The sequence below is a fragment of the Plodia interpunctella genome, chromosome 30 (genome assembly GCF_027563975.2).
Source record: "Plodia interpunctella isolate USDA-ARS_2022_Savannah chromosome 30, ilPloInte3.2, whole genome shotgun sequence".
NCBI classification, from domain to species: domain Eukaryota; kingdom Metazoa; phylum Arthropoda; class Insecta; order Lepidoptera; family Pyralidae; genus Plodia; species Plodia interpunctella.
The window spans coordinates 533142-553377 of NC_071323.1; the positions used below are offsets into that span (position 1 = coordinate 533142).

The window sequence follows — 20236 nt, forward strand, 5'->3', positions numbered from 1 at the left end:
TCAAATATAATATAATATTTATAGCGTAACAAATAACGAATCAGCACACTATGCGGCGACCCGCAGCGACTGCTCCAGACGCCGGAGCGCAGGCGGGGCGCTGCTACCGAGGTCCTCAGCCACAGAACACAGATACACTACAATAAATAAATATATTGGGACAAATCACACAGATTGAGCTGGCCCTAAAGTAAGTTCGAAACTTGTGTTATGGGATACTAACTCAGGGCCAATCAGAAAAAGATCATTTTCCATCTCCTCTTCCATCTTTCATTAATTATAATTTACACAATTAAAAATATCAACTTTTTGTCCCTGTCCTCTTACAAGTTTACAACAGTGCCTAGTTTTATTTGTAACATATGTATGTTACGGTAAGAGTGATTAATTGAAAATTATTAATAATTGTGAACTATTATTAAATAATTGCCGAAAGTCGTGATAAATGTGAGAAATTAATCACATTTGTCGGTTATTACATTATTAAATAGGTCTCTAATTAATATTTTAATAGTTCCCCTAATTTAATATTTTAATAGTTTGTTTGGTCACAATACTAACCTGGGGGGTGCACGGGGGCGCTGCGCCGCCGTGCACCCCCTGCTGTCCGACTTGAATTTTTAACCTGTTGTACTAAAACCTTGGGTCTTACTTTATTTATTACTTTTACCAATCTGTGCAGCGAATTATTAATAATAACTAATAAAAGTAATTAATTTCAATTATTAATATTTACCAAATCACGTGGTTAGTATTAATAATGTTGAAAAATTATTAATAATTCTCAATTATTCAAATTTATCGTGACGTATATATAAGTGAGCTATAACTATTAGAAATTAAGATTGCCATTTTTGGAAAGTACTCGTCTCCGCAATAATTCGCGTAGTGAGCAGACGTGTTATAAATGTGCTCCCGACTATTCCTGATTCTTCACTATTCTTTCAATAAATCATTTCTAATAATATTAATATATAAATATATTATGTCCCTTCAAGTATAATGATAAAAAATATATAGGTAACTATCTGTGCCCCGCGGATTCGCTCCCGTGGGAATTTCGTGATAAAAAGTACCCTATGTTTTATTCCAGGTTATACACTACCCGTGTACCAAATTTCACAACAATCCGTCCGGTAGATAATGCGTGAAAGATTAACAAATACACACACATACATCCTCACAAACTTTCGCATTAGTAATAATACGAGTAAGTAGGATTGCTCTCACCAATGTCTGTGAGACACCGTTTGGTTCCGAGCGCGTCCATATTCCTTATGTTCAATAATTTCTCCGCGTACATGTCACACGTGTGCGTGCAGACCTAGAAAATAATCTAGAAATAGTATATTTCGTAAATACAATACAATAGCACAAATCGGATCACGATCATATCCTGTTTTGATATACTTTTTGCCTAAGCGAAAGGAAAAGAAAATTAACCTTTCTACAGCACTCGATCACAATCATAATATATAAATATATTAGGACAAATCGCACAGATTGAGCTCGCCCCAAAGTAAGTTCGAGACTTGTGTTATGGGATACTAACTCAACGATACTATATTTTATAACAAATACATATATAATTCGAACCCGGGACCTCTCGGTTCAGAGGCAAGCACTTTGCCACGCCACCACCGAGGTCGCCAATTAAATTTCCCTAACAATGTTGACTGCATAACAAAAATTGTTCGGCCACGCGAACGAAGTAGCGGGCGTCAGCTTGTTACTGAAGAAATGATTTTAATTTGAAAATTAGCTTCTATAGGTATACTAACCTCGGTTAGGAACTGCAATGGCGCTTGTTTCTCGGAAAGATGCATCTCCAGGTGATGAGGCAACGTCATCAAATACTGACCGATCTGTCACAGAGGTCATCGAAGGTTATACAAAGGTCATACGAAGCGGCGGTGGCACTGGTTTAAGTCTAACTATCATATGAATATTTTCGTGTTTGTTTTTATACAAGGACCATAAACTGCTTGTTCATCTTCTTCACAGTCGTAGTCCTCACGGCTGAGGGTTGTGGTCATTACGTGGAATGAAACACACCCAACAACATTCTTGGCATTAGTAATGGAGTGGTTTGCCATTGCCTTCTCCATTTCACACGCAAGGTGATAATCAACCAGTGTGCAGGTTTCCTCGCGATGTTTCCCTTCACCGGAAGCAAGTGGTGGTCGATGAAAACTACTTACTACTATACATGAGTCAGATTGGTATACAAACTCATGTGGCACGAGTAGGATTCGAACCTGGGACCATTCGATGCACAGGCGGGCGCCTTAACCATTACACCACCACCGCTTCTCTTGTACATACTAATATTATAAATGCGAATGTCTGTCTGTCTGTTCCGTTTTTCAATTTTGATGAAATTTGGTAGTTAAAGACTCCCGTTCAAACAGAGGCTACTTTGTTTCCACAAAATCATCCCCTAAATGGGCTGAAAGTTTATATGAAAATCAGTCAGTCCGGCTTCGCACCCGTGGGAATTTCGGGATAAAAAGTATCCCACGTGTCATTCCAGGTTATATTCTAACCGTGTACCAAATTTCATAACAATGAATCCAGTAGATTTTGCGTGACAGTAACAAACATAAACACATACAATTGCATCCTCACAAACTTTCGCATTATTATATTAGTAGAAAGTAGATTTATTCGAGTGACGCCAGGACGGACCGCTAGACTCGTAAAAAGCAGAATTTATAACCAACCAACCCTAATCATTTAAAAAATATAGAAAAATATGCAATATTTGTATAAAAATCTAAAAAATATATATGCAATATTTGTATAAAAATCTAAAAAAAATATATGCAATATTTGTATAAAAATCTAAAAAAAATATATGCAATATTTGTATAAAAATCTAAAAAAAATATATGCAATATTTGTATAAAAATCTAAAAAAAAAATCCTTATTAATGAAAGTTATAACGAGATTTCTGAGTATTTCGATGATAAATTCTGATATAGATTCATTTTGATTTCTCTACTATACAAATCACATTAGAGATAAGACGAATTTATTTTGTAAGTAATTTCAAATACAAAGAAAATTTATTTGCAAAAACATAAGTTTACATTTTTTTTACAATGTTGTGTTAAAAAAAAAGCTTAATCACACATGTTCCACCGTCCACGGGGATGTAAATTTAAAATCTAATAAATAAAAATAACTAAATTAATTAAATTTTTATCCGATATTATCATTAAAAAAATCGTTCAAATTACAATAACATTTATCAATCAGCAAGGACCCGAGGTGCTTTTATCAAAATCAAAATCAAATAATTTATTCAGAAATTAGGCCTTCACAGGCACTTTTTCACGTCATATTCTAAATTAAATGATGTTTACCAAAGCTACAAACTACTAGCATTTCGGAACGACCACTGCTGAGAAGAAATGCCGAAAGAAACTCATTCAGTGTTGGTCCCTATTATGCCAGATGCTTATGCTTTTTAAATAAATTCTTCTCTTTATATTGTTGTGGAATTTTGATACAAATTTTAGGTGCCATACATACAATACTTTTACTGAGTAATGCCGTTTTAGAAGGGTGTAAACATAGTGATGATTGAATTGAATGATTTCCATTGCCCTCATGTTTGGCTGTTTCGCAGAGCGTTTCGACCGCTGCGGTCGCGCTGTCATTACAATATTTCAAATTTTAACAAAGACAAGAATGAGTTTTACTATATGACTGTACATTAATTACTCTGTACTGTAGTGATGTCAATTTTATGAATTTTTGATTTCGGAAATGATTCCTTCCTCAAGAAAATTACGGACGGATCGTAACGACCGCGCGGGCGCAGCGGTCGCAACGCTCTGAGAACCATCCGTTTCCTGTGCCCTCGCAGGGCGTCACTTGTACTATATTCATGTAACAACTTCGAACTTGTGGCTTGAAATAAATCTGAATCTGTTCCAGAACAAAGAGAGAGAGAGGGACACTCGCTAGACTGATAAAAAAACCGAATGTTCCAGAAAAAAGGTAAAAATTCTAAACAGCGATTCATAGAAAGAGAGAGAGAGACACAGAGAGAGAGAGAGAGAGCGACGCTAGCTAGACTCATAAAAAACCCGAATGTTCCAGAACACAAAAGGAAAATCTTCTAAACAGATATCACATAGATAGAGAGAGGGACCACACAGTACCTTAGTGATGTATTCTTGAGGGGATATAGCGAAGTCCGGCAGATCAGTGGACAGAGCGTCGTTGTTGCTCCACACGGGGAGCTGCGGGACCTCGTCTGAAAACAACTCAATTTTAGGGTTCCGTGCGTCTAAAGGAGAAAACGGTGTTGTAAAAAGGCTGAAGTTTTACAAGCTTTTATTTACAAAAAAAATGTCGTTTTGATGACTATTCGAAGGCTCTTATATCATTAGAAACACCAGTGAAAAAAAATACTGTGATAATGACAATGCTTTCGAAGATGTGACAAAAATAAAATCACACATTTTCGGACTCGTCCAAACTAAATGACACGAACAAGTGACGTCACAACGTGCGAAAATATTCGCATGTTTGCTCGTCAGTTACATTAAATATCACGTTTATGGTGAAGTTGTTACAAAATTTTTAGTTTTTTTTTTATGATGGTTGCGGGTTTTGTTTTTATAAATTCATACATTTTGAAAACATTTTAAATCTTCGTGTTTAGATCCAGCTGCATTGTTACAGTCTGTGACCTCCTCGGTGGCGCAGTGGTAAAGTGCTTGCCTCAGAACCGAGAGGTCCCGGGTTCGATTCCCGATCGGGTCATGATGGAAAATGATCTTTTTCTGATTAGCCCGGGTCTTGGATGTTTATCTATATATGTATTTGTTATAAAATACAGTATCGTTGAGTTAGTATCCCGTAACACAAGTGTCGAACTTACTTTGGGGCTAGCTCAATCTGTGCGATTTGTGCTAATATATTTATTTATTATTATTCGTGAATTATAATAATGTTTATCTAGATTATACATATTTTTTACAATTCTCTGACCTTGTCGAATAACCTATTATGTATGTTCGGGTGGAATCTTGCGACTCAATTTTGAAGCAGATACCTTCAACCGATTGAGCTGAAATTTTGTACACACTTTTAGTTTGGATGACAATTCATTATTATGATGTGCAGGATCGGCTCCCATCAAGGGAACTCGTCGACGGTATACCTGCACGGATATTATTTTACGCGTTCATCTGTTTGACTACAATAAAAGTATGACATTTATATAAAAAGAACTTTAATTCAAATCGCCTAAAGGCATTAATAGACCACCACTTGCTTCCGGTGAAGGAAAACATCGTGAGGAAACCTGCACACTGGTGGACAGTTTAGTTCACTAGTGTATGTGTGCGACTACCTGCCACTAGATGGCGGTGAGTAGTCGTAAAAGTCGTGTCAGATGCCTTTAGGCGACTTGAATAAAATCTGACACCAGTGTTAGCGATAACACACTCGATATGATGACGACGATCAGGTATCAAGGTAATACGAGTTCTCACCCAATATAACATCGATTGGGTTCCTCAACACAGCTCTCGCCAATGTTTTCAGTTGGTTTTTCACGCGACGCAGCTCGGGGAATGTCGGCGGCTGACATTGTAGTTTGGCCAGCTGCCGGCGGGAGTCGGGCTCCAGCACTAGTGTTGCTAGGTCTAATAATGGATGGGCTGGCTCTAGAAATAAATATGTCAATTTGTACTAGCTAGGTTTCGTGCCCCCCATTCTCAGCGTGACTGTACATCACAGCCTGATCACTGATGTTCCACCGTGTTCTGTCACAATGGATGGAACTGTCAGTCCGCGCGTTTGGAACAACACTGTTTAAATGAGTTTCTGCATGTATACTCAGCTGCGGCCGTTCCGAAATGCCAGTAGTTTGTAGCGATTTGAGGAATGTTAGTGTTAAAAATTTGACATGAAAAAGTGCACGAGCAAGTCCAATTTCTGAATTTGATTTGATATGATTTTGAAACCACTTGAGTAGTGAAATTTTATATGAAAAATACTTTTTGCTAAAATGACATTACGCGATTGAGACCGAATTGCCATTTTCCGAATGTGACCAATTCGTTCGTTCATTATCCGAAAATGGCCCGATTATTGGCATTTTCCAAACTGGTCATATACTTGTCATTTTGCGAAAGCCTTTTCTCCAAAGACGTCTATTAACAAATGTAGGTATTATACATAACTAGCTGTTGCCCGCGACTTCGCCCGGGAACAGTAGTTTTTCCGGGATGAAAGATAGCCTATGTTCTTCTCCATACTTTAAACCACAAGACCGGTAGAGTAGATAGAACGTACATTGGTAACAAACAAACTTACTTTCGCGTTTATAACATTAGGATTAGGACAGTTGGGTTTCTAGTCGTTATACATATTATAAAACAAAGTCCACAGCCGCGTCTGTCTGTTCGCGAGTAACACAAAAACCAATGCACGGATTTCCATGCGATTTTCATCAATCAGATACTGTGGTTCCTGAGTAAGGTTTAGGTTAATTTATTGTGTTTTTACCCGAGCGATACCGGGGCGATTTATGAAAGAAAAGGCTTACCGCGCTTCGGCTCGATGTTCAGTCTATTAGCAATGGCGTCCAACAAGACAGCTGTGGCCGATTCCAATATCAGTGCCGCGGGGAACATCGGCGACAGCACGCCGGTCGATTGACCTGCGGCCACCGTCGAGCGGAATAGCGCTTCTATGCGGCGATAGTGGGCGGAGATTGTGTTGCTCAGACACTGGACGAAGTTCTGGAAACAATTCACTTGGCCACTTTCGCAAAAATGTAATTTTCTGAAAATGGCATTTCCGTATAATGCCACTTTCGCAAAATGCCATTTTCTGAAAAGGTCATTTTTGTGTAATGCCACTTTCGCAAAATGTCATTTTCTGAAATGGTCATTTTTGTATAATGCCACTTTCGCAAAATGTCATTTTCCTATAATGCCACTTTCGCAAAATGTCATTTTCCTATAATGCCACTTTCGCAAAATGTCATTTCCTTAAAAGGTTATTTTCGTATGTCACTTTTGGAAAATGTCATCGTGTATGATTTGGTCGATCACGCGTTTGGAACAAATTATGTGGGTGACATACTAAAGGCATGCGTGGAACATGAGCGACAGCACGCCGGTCGATTGACCGGAGGATTGCGAAACAGACAAACATGAATTATGATCACATTTTGCGAAAATGGCGAAAGTTTCGACAATGGCATTGTGCGAAAGTTAAATTGTAATAAAATTACGTTTTGCGACAGTAACATTCTCCGAATGTGCCTATTTTTGAAGGAAAATTACAATGCGAACGCGACGGAAAATTGGAAGCTGTCATTTTGCGAAAACGACGGAATTTTCCACGATGACGTTTTGCGAAAGCGACATTCTGGCAACACCAACCTCGAGCGCCGGCACGTAGAACGGATAAACGCAGCGGCCGGCGATCTTCTCCGCTCTGCTGTAGGCGATCTCCAGCCAGCCTTCCGATCGCGAAGCGAGCGACAGAATCGATCGAGAATGTTCTACGATATCGTCCTGAATAAATAAATATGTGTATATATATATATATATATATATATATATATATATATATATATATATACATCCCAACTAATATTATAAGGGTGAAAATTCACGACTGTTTGAACGCGGCGTGTGGCGTTTCGTTAGTGTCGCATTTTTTTAAAATAAAGAATCTTTTAAAAAAAATTAAACATTTATAAAATTAACATTGTTCCAATACTTTACTTATTTATAAAATAGGATAATTAAATTGATTACTGTGTTACAATTTAAACTGATCACAATCATAATATGTTTCAGTATACCTTTTGACCATGTACTTTATTGTGTACTTACATGTTATATTACTGATAAAAAATTATACATAAATTTACATTTGAAAAATGGTAAGCCCTTCTGGCATGATAGGGACCAACACTGTTTGAATGAGTTTCTTTCGGCATTTCTTCTCAGCAGTGGTCGTTCCGAAATGCTAGTAGTTTGTAGCTTTGGTAAACATCATTTAATTTAGTATATGACGTGAAAAAGGACGTGCCTGAGAAGGCCTAATTTCTGAATAAATGATTTGATTTTGATTTTGCCCGCGGCGCAGTTTGAAACGCTCGTGAAATTCACCCGTAGATGCGAAAGTAAGTTTGTTTGTCACTCTTCACGCGTTATCTACTCAACCAATCTTCTTGAAATTTCGCATATATATAATTAAGAGTATGAAGAAGGACATAGGGGACCTTTCATCGCGAAAAAACTATTGTTCCCGAAGGATTTGCGAAAAACCTATATCCTAAGTGGCGCCAAATATAAATGTGTTTTACATGCGCTATGGCAACGCTTTGACGACCTCGGTGGCGCAGTGGTAAAGTGCTCGCCTCTGAACCGAGAGGTCCCGGGTTCGATCCCCGGTCGGGTCATGATGGAAAATGATCTTTTTCTGATTGGCCCGGGTCTTGGATGTTTATCTATATATGTATTTGTTATAAAATACAGTATCGTTGAGTTAGTATCCCGTAACACAAGTCTCGAACTTACTTTGGGGCTAGCTCAATCTGTGCGATTTGTCCTAATATATTTATTTATGGATATGTTATTTCAACAATCCCATTTATAAATAATATGAATAAAAATCTGTTCCCGATGGGATTTAGCGGAATTTATACAAAAATAAAAAACTCTTGTGATAATTTGTTTTTTCAAAAAATAATTATCTCACCGTCTGCTGCAGTTGAGGGTCGTTAAGGTGTTCAATGAGCAGTCTCGACTGCAGCTCCGTGTACCTCGGCAGCAATTCCCGTAACGGCGCGTACGCGGCGCGGCCTAGTTCGCGGACGGTCGCCGGCAACAACTTTTCTGTAAACACCTAGTGTTTATGATCGCCTGGTACTTGTTTGTGACGAGAAAGGTATATTCAATACGGAAACTTTACAGAAATCTTTGTTTCTGTAAACATCTCCTAGTGTTTATGATCGCCCGGTACTTTTTGTGACGAGAAAGGTATATTCCAGACGGAAACTTTACAGAAATCTTTGTTTCTGTAAACATCCCCTAGTGTTTATGATCGCCCGGTACTTTTTGTGACGAGAAAGGTATATTCGAGACGGAAACTTTACAGAAATCTTTGTTTCTGTAAACATCTCCTAGTGTTTATGATCGCCTGGTACTTGAAAGGAATATTCGAGTTGGAAAGAAAGAAGAAAGAAAAATTTTGTATTTGCCAAAAACTTGAATACATTTATATGAATTAATGAATGAACATTTATTACCAAAAATTAAACATATACATATATATATATATATATAGCTATACTAGATACTTAGTTATATAGTTTTATGGCTTGTATGTTTCACACTATAGAAATTATGTGATCCAATGAGCGCCATCTAGTTGCTGAGACTGTAACAACCTATTACAGAACGGGCCGATGATCAAAATTGGATTGCTTTCAAAATTCATTTAGGAATGTCATTTGCATTTATGTTCGGCTTATTGCAAGGACTCACTAAGTGACGTTTAACATAATCTGAGCACTGACTTAATTAGCTTTACATTCACGAGTTTAAACACACAAAAAAATCGAATCATGCGATGGTCAAGTCGATTTATTTATTTAAAACCTAAAATATTTTAAATATTGATATGATAATAACTTGCGTAATAGCTTAAGACAGGAGGTCCCTTGAGTGGGGACTAAATAAATTAATCGACTTGGTATCACATGGATCTCACAACTTTTTACGGTGGAAAAACTGAGCTTCGAGACTTGGGATTGTTACAGCGTGTTTTTGATGGCATCAACAATGCACCTTCCTCAGGAATCATTCTATCTATTGAAAAAAAAAAGCCGCATCAAAATCCGTTGCGTAGTTTTAAAGATCTAAGCATACATAGTGACAAACAGACAGCGGGAAGCGACTTTGTTTTATACAACGTTATGTGTTATTCCAGGTTATATTTCACACGTGTACTAAATTTCATAACAATCCGTCCAGTATCAGCGAGAAAGTGTAACAAACATACACACACATAAATATTATCATATTAGTAGGATTTTAAGTGGGTTAAGTCTGTACATAGGAGTTATTACAGACAAATAAATATTTTTTTTAGGACTAATAGAAGCCGCGAACCACTTTTTTAGATATTTTTTATCCGCGCATAACGCAAAAACTACCACTTGGAATTTGATGCTGTTTTCACAATTGAATAGCTAATGGTCTACACTAAAATCTGGTGTAGCTTCCATCGCGATTCGTTGCCCGGAACCCGACTGACTGACAGACAACGTACAGCCGAAACTACTGGGCGTAGGAAGCTGAAATTTGGCATGTAGGTTCCCTGCGGAGTGTAGGTGAGCACTAAGAGAGAATTTTTGGAAATTCAACCCCGAAGGGGGTGAAAGTGGTGGAAAAGTTTTATATGAAAGTTTTACACCGTTGAAGATAGTGACTTGAAAATTTACAATTTTAGTTGTTAACAACAAATTAACGAATACGTGTTTCAGATTTTCCGAAAAATTAACCCAAAAAAAAGGGATAAAAGAATGACCGAGATTTAACTATGGAATTCACGCGGGCGAAGTCGCGGGCAATAAAGAAAATGTCTGAGATTTAAATCTGTTTAGAAGGAAAAATTTACGCGGTGCAAAAGCTAGAATCATAATATAATATGGTCTTAAAAATACATGGTAATTAATAGTAATAAATACCTGTCTGTTCCACTTTCACGGCTATACCGCTGGACCGATTTTGATGAAATTTGGTATACATATAGTTAAAGACTCCATCCAGTTCGAACATAGGGTAGATTTTTTTCGAAAATCACCCCCCCCCCCATTTGACTGTAATGGGGGGTGAAAGTTCGTGTTGCGCTTTCGCAGAACAACTCACGCGGGCGTAGTCGCGGGCAAAAACTAGTAAAAAATACATTACCTCTGTTGGATCTAGGTGCGTCCATCACTCCTCTAATGCACGATATAAACCCGTCAATGTCTGTCTTTAGGTCTGTGAGCATAACTATTCCTTCCTCGGGAGTCGAGCACAGCTTTAGATTCGCCGACACCACCTGAACATTACAAATTCAAATTAAAAATTCTTTATTAAATTTATATACATCACTTATTGACGTCGAAAAATTATATCGATTATTAGGAGCATCCGTATCACAATTTTATATACTTTTTGAATATATTATACTAGTTATTAGAAAAAAAACATTGTAAGAAACAATAATGGTAAGCCGATCTGGCATGATAGGGACCAACACTGTTCAAATGAGTTTCTTTCGGCATTTCTTCTCAGCAGCGGTCGTTCCGAAATGCCAGTAGTTTGTAGCTTGTGAGAAATTACTATTTAATATAAAAATTGACGTGAAACAGTGCCTGTGAAGGTCTAATTTCTGAATAAATGATATGATTCGAGTCATCGTCATCATATCGAGTGTGTTATCGCTAACACTGGCGTCAGATTTTATTCAAGTCGCCTACAGGCATCTGACATAACTTTTACGACTACTTACCGCCATCTAGTGGCAGGTTTATAATAGTTTTGATCGGCCACCACTTGCTTCCGGTGAAGCAAGTGGTGGCCGATGAAAACTACTATACATGAGTCAGATTGGTATACAAACTCGTTTGGCACGAGTGGGATACGAACCTGAGACCTTGCAATCCACAGGTGGACGTTTTAAGCATTACACCTTCGCTTCATTTTGATTTGAGTAAGAGGGAGATGTGGACATACCAAGGTGGGTGTGGGCTCCAGTGATAGCAGCAGATCAGTGTACAGCCGCAAAAGTTCTGCTATCGGACTGTCAGACTTTAGTACGTTTGTGAGCCAGTCCACCTGAATGTATAAATATTACTTCATGTTTATGATTTCCTGGTAACTACTGAATTATCTTCTGTTGATTTTATAGAAAAAAAAAATGCGAAAAGAGAGAGAAAGAGAGAGAAATCTGACAGCTATTAAAAACTTCGAAAATATACGAGAAAAAAATGATAAATAATTAATTAAATATATTAGGACAAATCGCACAGATTGAGCTGGCCCCAAAGTTCGAGACTTGTGTTATGGGATACTAACTCAACGATACTATATTTTATAACATATACAGGGTTACTGGTATCTAACGCATAACCTTCCAAAGGCGCATGAGGTACATAGAGACTGACATCTTTTGTTCTGCGACTTTTGTCTAAACGTGATAAATACAAAAAAATAATAATCCTTTTTTTGTTTTAATGTCGTTTCTATAAAACGTTAACTCTATGTTCGATTCCTCTACATAATGCTACTGTACTGTCTCGTGTCACTCGGCTATTACATAGAATTAAGTTGTGTGGAATCGCAAATTAGTTTGTATTTTTTAATATGAAAAAAAAAAACTACGAATCACGAATAGTCGTAGAATAAAAGTTGCTTGTTTCGATGTGCCCAAGTAGTCTTTAGGAGGTTTTGTGTTTGATACCAGTGACCCTGTATAAATAAAGAACAACTAAATTGATCTAAAATTAAAACGAAAGTATATATAAAATTAATTTAAATAAAAAATTGATTATAAATCAAATCAATAATTCAAATGGCTGAAAATGCTGAAATTAAGACTTTTAATGAAATTACTTTCGTTCGACTACTCACCGCCATCTAGTGGCAGGTAGTCGCACACACACTAGCTTCACCGGAAGCAAGTGGTGGTCGATGAAAACTACTATACATGAGTCATATTGGTATACAAACTCATATGGCACGAGTGGGATACGAACCTAAGACCTTTCGATACACAATCGGGCGTCTTAATCATTACACCACCACCGCTTCAAAAGACGAACTTAACACACAAAAAGTGGAAAATTCAAATTCAAAATTCTTTATTCAATTTAGGATGATATACATCACTTATTGACGTCAAAAATTACTTAAAAATTAATTAAACTAAGTCTACTGCCGGCTTCCAAAGCGCAGGTGAAGAAGAAGCGGCGCAACAAACTTCACCGCAGCCTTTTCTCCAAGGACGTCAATTAACAAATATAGGTCTTATGCATATATTAAAAATTAAGAGGACGAATTTACATAATTATTTAAAATGTCAAAATTTAAACGAAAAAAAAATAAATATTTCCAATAAAATTATTGAAAATTGTCACACAAAAAACACAAAAAATATGTACTTAATAAATATACATAAAATATAAAAAGCTAAATGTACAAAACGTATATAATGATGTCATAAATCAATTACATATGTTACGAGGATACAGCGCCACATTGAATCAAAATCCTGATTACCTGGTTGTTAGCCTCCCCTATCAGCATCCGAGTCAGGGCTCCGACGGAGTGGGACTCCAGGGCGCTCCATTTGGATGCGAGACGAGACGCCGCGGCGCGTCTCCAACATCTACAGACAGACAGACCGCGGCCCATGCCCACGAATAGCGCTAGGTACGTCGATGTGCGATCTGCCATACAAGAAATTATATGGAAATAGTGAAGGCAGCCCCCTCACATTGTAATTTCTTTGGGGGTTGATTTAAAAAAAGTACCGTACAGTTCAGGTTTTATTCTACAAGTGCACGAAATTTCATCAAAATCTGTCGAGTAGTTTTCGCGTGAGAGAGTAGCAAACATCCGACGAAAAAACAAAAAGTACCAGGACAATATAAATTACATACAGGTCTTATGTCGTTGTGAGTTAAAGCTCCAACGAAGTGGAACTCCAGGGCGCTCCAATAAAAATACCGTATGTGACAGTTCAGGATTTATTCTACAAGTGCACGAAATTTCATCAAAATCTGTCGAGTAGTTTTCGCGTGAGAGAGTAGCAAACATCTGACGAAAAAACTAAAAGTACCAGGAGAACAGAAGATACATAGAGATCTTATGTCGGTGTGCGCTAGGAACGTAAATGTGCCATAGAGTGCGAATTAGCTAAGAACATATAGGAAGTGAAGCCCCCCCCCTACCCCCTCCATTACAGCAATTTAGGGGTAGATAGATTTTAAAAAAAGTATAATTACAGGTTTCATTCTACTAATGGTATTCCTTCGAATGCTCATCAAAATAAAATTTTGGCAACTGGCCTATTGATACATATTCTGCAAAAGTACCAGGAGAACAGAAGTTACGTAGAGATCTCACCAACGTCGTTGTCAGTCAGAGCTTCGATCAGCGGTGGGGTCACAGCCGCCTCCAGTCTGTTGTACAATGTTTCCAGCTGTAATCGCTTGCTTTCATAGTCGGGCGCGTCGCTCAGGACCTAAAATGTTTAGTATATTGTACCTTATTTAAAACTAGATGTTGCCCGGGGCTTCGCTCCCGTGGGAATTTTGAGATAAAATATAGCCTATAGCAATCTTGGTTAATGTATCTTTCTAATGGTGAAAGAATTTTTGAAACCGGTTCGGTAGTTTAGGAGATTACCAGCCTCAAACATACAAACTCACAAACACTCTTTATAATAATAATATAATGATTATTGTCTGTTTGTATGTAATAGGAAGTATGAAAGTAGCACCAGTTAATGAGAAATTACATAGTTATAGGTTAGGCTGGTTCGGGTATATTTTAAGAAGAGATGACAATCACATCACTCAAAGGGCATTAAAGATGGAAGTAAAGGGTTCCAGGAATAGACGAAGACCTAAGAAGAAATGAATGGAGTGTGTCAAGGATAGTATGAACAGGAGAGGAGTATCAACGGATATGGCAAATGACAGAACAAAATGGAAGGAACTTACATACTGTGCCGACCCCACATGAGTGGGATAAGGTCAAGAAGAAGAATGATTATTGTCTGTCAAATAAATAAACATGTAAAAAGTATAGTTGTTTGTCAGGTCTGTCACAAAATATGAAAGACGCGTTAATGTATCTGTTCCTAATTAAATTTTAAATAGTGTCTTATAGCCACTGACTGCAGCTAATGTGATATGCATCATAGCTACTTGTATAATTTTTTTTCATACTAACTTTCACAGCCCCCCCCCCCTCCCCCATATATGGGGGGAGTTGATTAAAAAAAAGTTGTCAATGTTTGAGCTCGAGTCTTAAACTACATCTATGCCAAATTTCACCAAAATCGATCCAGCACTTCAGCCGTGACTGAGTACAGTCACTTTGCAAGTACCAGGACAACAGAAGTTTTATAGAGGTAACAAAGATAGAATTGTAACCTCCAGACAGGCAGTGTTGGCGTGCAGCTGTTGGGTTAGTTCGGCGAGTTGCTCCTTCTGAGTGGGAACCCCCGTTTCGAGCACGTGTTCCAAAGCCGCCGCAAGCATTGCCCATTTGTCTGCTTCGCGGAGCGCAGACGCAGCATTCTGAAGACAAAAAAAAAAGTTAAATATGAGCTATGGTTACATAAATAAATAAATAATTCATTCAATGTCCGACTGAAATTTTATGGGCTCGGAGATTTTCAGCAGCAAATCAAATATATATTTATAAAAAAATATATGAAAGGTCCCAGGTTCGGATCCTACTCGTGCCACATGAGTTTGTATACCAATCTGACTCATGTATAGTAGTTTTCATCGACCACCACTGGCTCCTGATGAAGGAAAACATCGTGAGGAAACCTGCACACTGGTTGATTATTAACTTGTGTGTGAACCGGTAACAAGAAACAGCTCTCTGTTTATATAAACAAATCAATAAAAATTAATTCTCAATTCTTTAAGTTTAACAAGGTTTGTCCATAATTACTTAATATTCTTTCAATTTCATTCATTGGATCATTTATTTTTCTATATAGTGATATATATAATAAATAAATAATAAATAAATATATTAGGACAAATCACACAGATTGAGCTAGCCCCAAAGTAAGTTCAAAACTTGTGTTATGCGATACTAAATCAACGATACTATATTTTATAACAAATACATATATAGATAAACATTCAAGACCTGGGCCAATCAGAAAAAGATCATTTTCCATCATGACCCGACCGGGCATCGAACCCGGGACCTCTCGGTTCAGAGGCAAGCACTTTACCACTGCGCCACCGGGGTCATCAAAATAATATTTGCTATGAAGCAAATGTCACCTCCAAAGTACTCTTCAAGCGGTCGATCCGCTGCAAACTCTCAATAGAATTCCCCGTCTGCTGCTCCACGCTGGTCAGCTTGTGTTCCAGTGAATGCAGCTCGTACTGCAGCGCCTGGCCTTCGTCCTGAAGCGCTTCAGCTGACTGAAGGATCCGTGGCACTGATGTTACTATCTGGAATACTATATACTATTACTATATATATACTAACTTATCAATAAAATGGTAGCTACAGCATTACTATTCCACGTGGTGCTGTCAGCCTTCTGGGCACGTCACTGTCCAGGCAGGGACTGGCATTTTCGTAAATCCTACTAATATGCGAAAGTTTGTGAGGATGTGTGTATGTAGCAGTGGTGGTGTAACGGTTAAGACGCCCGCCTGTGGATCGAAAGATTCCGGGTTCGAATCCTATTCGCGACACATGAGTTTGTATACCAATCTGACTCATGTATAATAGTTTTCATCGACCACCACTTGCTTCCGGTGAAGGGAAACCTGCAGACTGGTTGATTCACATTAAATTGGAATGGAGAAGGCAATGGCAAACCACTCCACTAATTATGCCAAGAAAGTTGTTGTGTTTCATTCCACGTAATTCCCACGGGAGCGAAGCCGCGGGACTCAGCTAGTATATAATATTTGAATAATTTTAATTAATTTATAAAAAGAAACAAAACCTACATGTTTTCTTATTTTGTACAATATTGAAAATCATTTACGTCATACAAATATTAGTTTAAAAAATGTTTTTCCGTCTATGGGAATAGTCTATTACCTGAGCAGTAGTCTCGTCCAGGGAGTTGGTTAATTGCTTCATATAGAGCTGAAGTCTTGTAACAGCATTGGCCACAAACACCTGAACATAAAGAAAAATAAATTAAAAATAGATTATTATTTGACCAGGGCATAGTGAATAAATAAATAAATACAAATTTGGAAATATATTAGTACACACACAGATTGAGCTAGCCCCAAAGTAAGTTCGAGACTTGTGTTATGGGATACTAACTCAACGATACTATATTTTGTAACAAATACATATATGTCAATCAGAAAAAGATCATTCCATCATGACCCAACCGGGGATTGAACCTGACATATTGACCTGGATTTTGGATGTTTATTTAAATTTAACAAACAAACTTACATTCACATTTATATGTGAAAGTGTGTTTGTTACCCCTCCACACACTATCTACTCAACCAATCTTCTTGAAATTTTGCATACATGCAGTTTCAAGTATGGAGAAGGGTACCTTTCATTGCAGAAAAATTACCTGCAGGAAAATTCACACGGGTGAATCTGCTAAGTTAATATCCCATAACACAAGTGTCAAACTTATTTTGGGGCTAATGCAAGCTGTGTGATTCATCTCTATATATATATTGTACTTTGGGGCTAATGCAAGCTGTGTGATTCATCTCTATATATATATTGTACTTTGGGGCTAATGCAAGCTGTGTGATTCATCTCTATATATATATTGTACTTTGGGGCTAATGCAAGCTGCGTCATTCATCTCAGTATATTGTTTAAATTATTGGTTACCAACCTCTTTCTCCTGATTGCCGCTGGAGCCCCACGCTCTGTTTATCCATTTCTTAGGATCGAAATCGTCTTCTGAGAATGTTTTTAAATCCTGTAAATAAGCATACAGGTGTATAACACATTTATTAATGTTCATATATTTTCCGACACTCTGACTCGCATTTCTCTCATACCCATATGTTCCCGCTCACATTTGAGACAGGGATGCGAAACCTGAGGTTAGCCTCGGGTTATCTGTATGTTGTATGCTCTGAATCAAAGAAATTACCTAATTAAAATTTTGAAGACCCAGCTGAGATATTAATACCGGCCGACTACCTCACGTTAACATTTGAGAATGGTATTATTCCTTATCAGCTGTCAAGGATGTGTGTCCCCTCGTTTGGGTATGGAGCGGTCCATATTTAGAATGTAAAATATCCAAAAATAATTTATATAAATGAGCAAGTTGTATAGGGATGTCGTGTTACTCAATTACGCAAAATCTACCAAGGGTATTGCGATGAAATTTGGTACACAAGAATTTCACACTCGAAGTGCCGGGGCGATACTAGTAAAACATATGAGATTGTAGTATACCATGATAATATGTTTGGTATCAGATACCAAATAACGTTTGTAAATGTGCCATGTATTTGTATGAACCAGCCAATGTATTTTAACTTTATTATTTTTATTTATCAATATTAAAAATGAAAATAAACTTTGCAAACTGTTGTGTGGCAGTCCGTGACATATGCCAAATTCGTATGACAGCTATGACAGTGACGTTAAAAGTGATGAGCCTAAAATGAGACAAAGCCACAAAATTAAAAAGTGAAGCGGAACTCATAAAGATACAAGATATTGATAATAATACATCTCAATAAAAAGACCGCCCTAACCGAAAAAATAACACTTCACTCACAGAATTGCTTATGTTTAACTTTTGTACTAGCATTTTCAAGTAGGTACGTAATCCATTTTAAATTTCAACAAAAATTGGATTACCTTAACAGACATACCAACCGTTCCTCTCATTTTATTAGTGGGTAAGCTGTTTTGAGCTGAATTTTTATAATCATGATTTTATTTGAGGTGTTAAACCGCTGCTAGCGTCAAAGAATTTAGAATTACTTTTATTAGGAAGCGGTGATAGTCTAGTCCGTCTGTGTTTGAAAGATACCAGGTTCGAATCCTACTCGTGCCACATGAGTTTGTATACCAGTCTGACTCATGTGTAGTAATTTTCAACCACATAATTGATTAAGTACTTGAAAGATTAAAGACTTTGAAAACTTGTTTGAAAACTTTAGTTTTTATTTTTTCCAATCCGATTTATTACCTAAACAGTTATTCTAGCGTTAAACAATCCTAAATAAGTTTAAACCTCATTCAGTATAGGTACATGTTTTAGATTACAATTTTGATCGGTAACTAATTTAAAATTTTAGCTTGTATTCGCTTATATTTGTAATATGTTTTGTTTGCTATTAAATAAATACAAAAAAAGTTCATTCATTACAAATTAAACAACAAAAATTTATATTTTTGTTTTTTTTTTTAATCTTTCGCGCGGGTTTTTATCGCTAATCATGATAATGGGAGATCCTTTATAAATTACATGTATCCTGTTTTATTTTTAAGTCGTTATGTGTGTTTAATTCCACATAATGACCACGACCCTCAGCCATAAGGAATACGACTATGAAGAAGTTTTTTTTTTTTCTTTCAGTGCCGAAAGAAATAGGTAGGTACATAATTTGTGAAAATTTCAATTGTAATCATCACATGGTACATGAGTTACAGACTGGTGACATACGTACGAACAGCGGAGTATTAGTAAATGATAAAATAGTCCAGTTTTACCCTTAATTTTACACATTTAGCTATAATATTACTAGATGTTACCCGAGGCTTCGCTCCCGTGAGAATTAAATAAATAAATAAATATAAATATATTAGGACAAATCACACAGATTGAGCTAGCCCCAAAGTAAGTTCGAGACTTGTGTTATGGGATACTAACTCAACGATACTATATTTTTATAACATATACATATATAGATAAACATCCAAGACCCGGGCCAATCAGAAAAAGATCATTTTCCATCATGACCCGACCGGGGATCGAACCCGGGACCTCTCGGTTCAGTGGCAAGAACTTTACCACTGCGCCACCGAGCTCGTCATTTTTGTCGTCAATTTTGAGATAATAGCCTATAACAATTTTGGATAATGTACATTTCTAATGGGGAAATAACTTTTGAAATCGGTTCGAAAGTGTTTCGGAGTTTACCCGCCTCAAATATTACAAACTCACAAACGCTTATTAATTAATATTATTATAATTATGCTTGAAGAGTCAAACATTATCTACTGGACCGATTTTTATGAAATTTGGTAGGTACACGGGTAGAAAATAATCTGAAATAACACATAGGGTACTTTTTATCCCGAAATTCCCACGGAAGCGAAGCCTCGGGGCGCAGCTAGTAATATTTCTGGATTAGGATTAATAACTGTGACGCTGTGACATACTGCGAATGTGCATGACCTGTTAGAAGCAAGAATAGACGCGTGCGCATGCATTTGGCGGGGTGCGGCACAAAAATCTGTAGAGTTGATT

The 20236-nt window shown here is 37.2% G+C and overlaps 1 protein-coding gene across 2 annotated transcripts; it reads right to left on the minus strand.

Moving 5' to 3' along the window:
* Cog7 (Component of oligomeric golgi complex 7) lies at window positions 1-18369 on the minus strand. 2 transcript variants are annotated; one of them, XM_053766977.1, is made up of 17 exons: window positions 18208-18369; window positions 17633-17719; window positions 16855-16935; window positions 16077-16250; window positions 15201-15347; window positions 14167-14284; window positions 13318-13487; window positions 11773-11874; window positions 10963-11095; window positions 8747-8883; window positions 7417-7551; window positions 6573-6768; window positions 5515-5688; window positions 4174-4268; window positions 1782-1865; window positions 1231-1324; window positions 1-137 (listed from the first exon to the last, which is right to left on the minus strand). In XM_053766977.1, the coding sequence occupies exons 1-17, from the start codon at window positions 18208-18210 to the stop codon at window positions 49-51; spliced, it is 2019 nt and encodes a 672-aa protein (XP_053622952.1). In that variant the 5' UTR covers window positions 18211-18369; the 3' UTR covers window positions 1-48. The 2 variants fall into 2 exon arrangements, with proteins under 2 accessions (XP_053622952.1, XP_053622953.1); XM_053766978.1 differs by having other exon boundaries at window positions 16077-16258.
* Window positions 18370-20236: the final 1867 nt, after the last annotated feature.

Bases quoted from the DNA above. Each gene is read 5' to 3' on its own strand.
- Cog7 (XM_053766977.1), bottom strand. The intron at 1,866-4,173 runs GTACTGTGTGGT...CCTCTGTGACAG, and splicing joins CTCAAGAATACATCACTAAG to ATCGGTCAGTATTTGATGAC. The intron at 138-1,230 runs GTGAGAGCAATC...TATTTATTGTAG, and splicing joins ACGGTGTCTCACAGACATTG to TGTATCTGTGTTCTGTGGCT.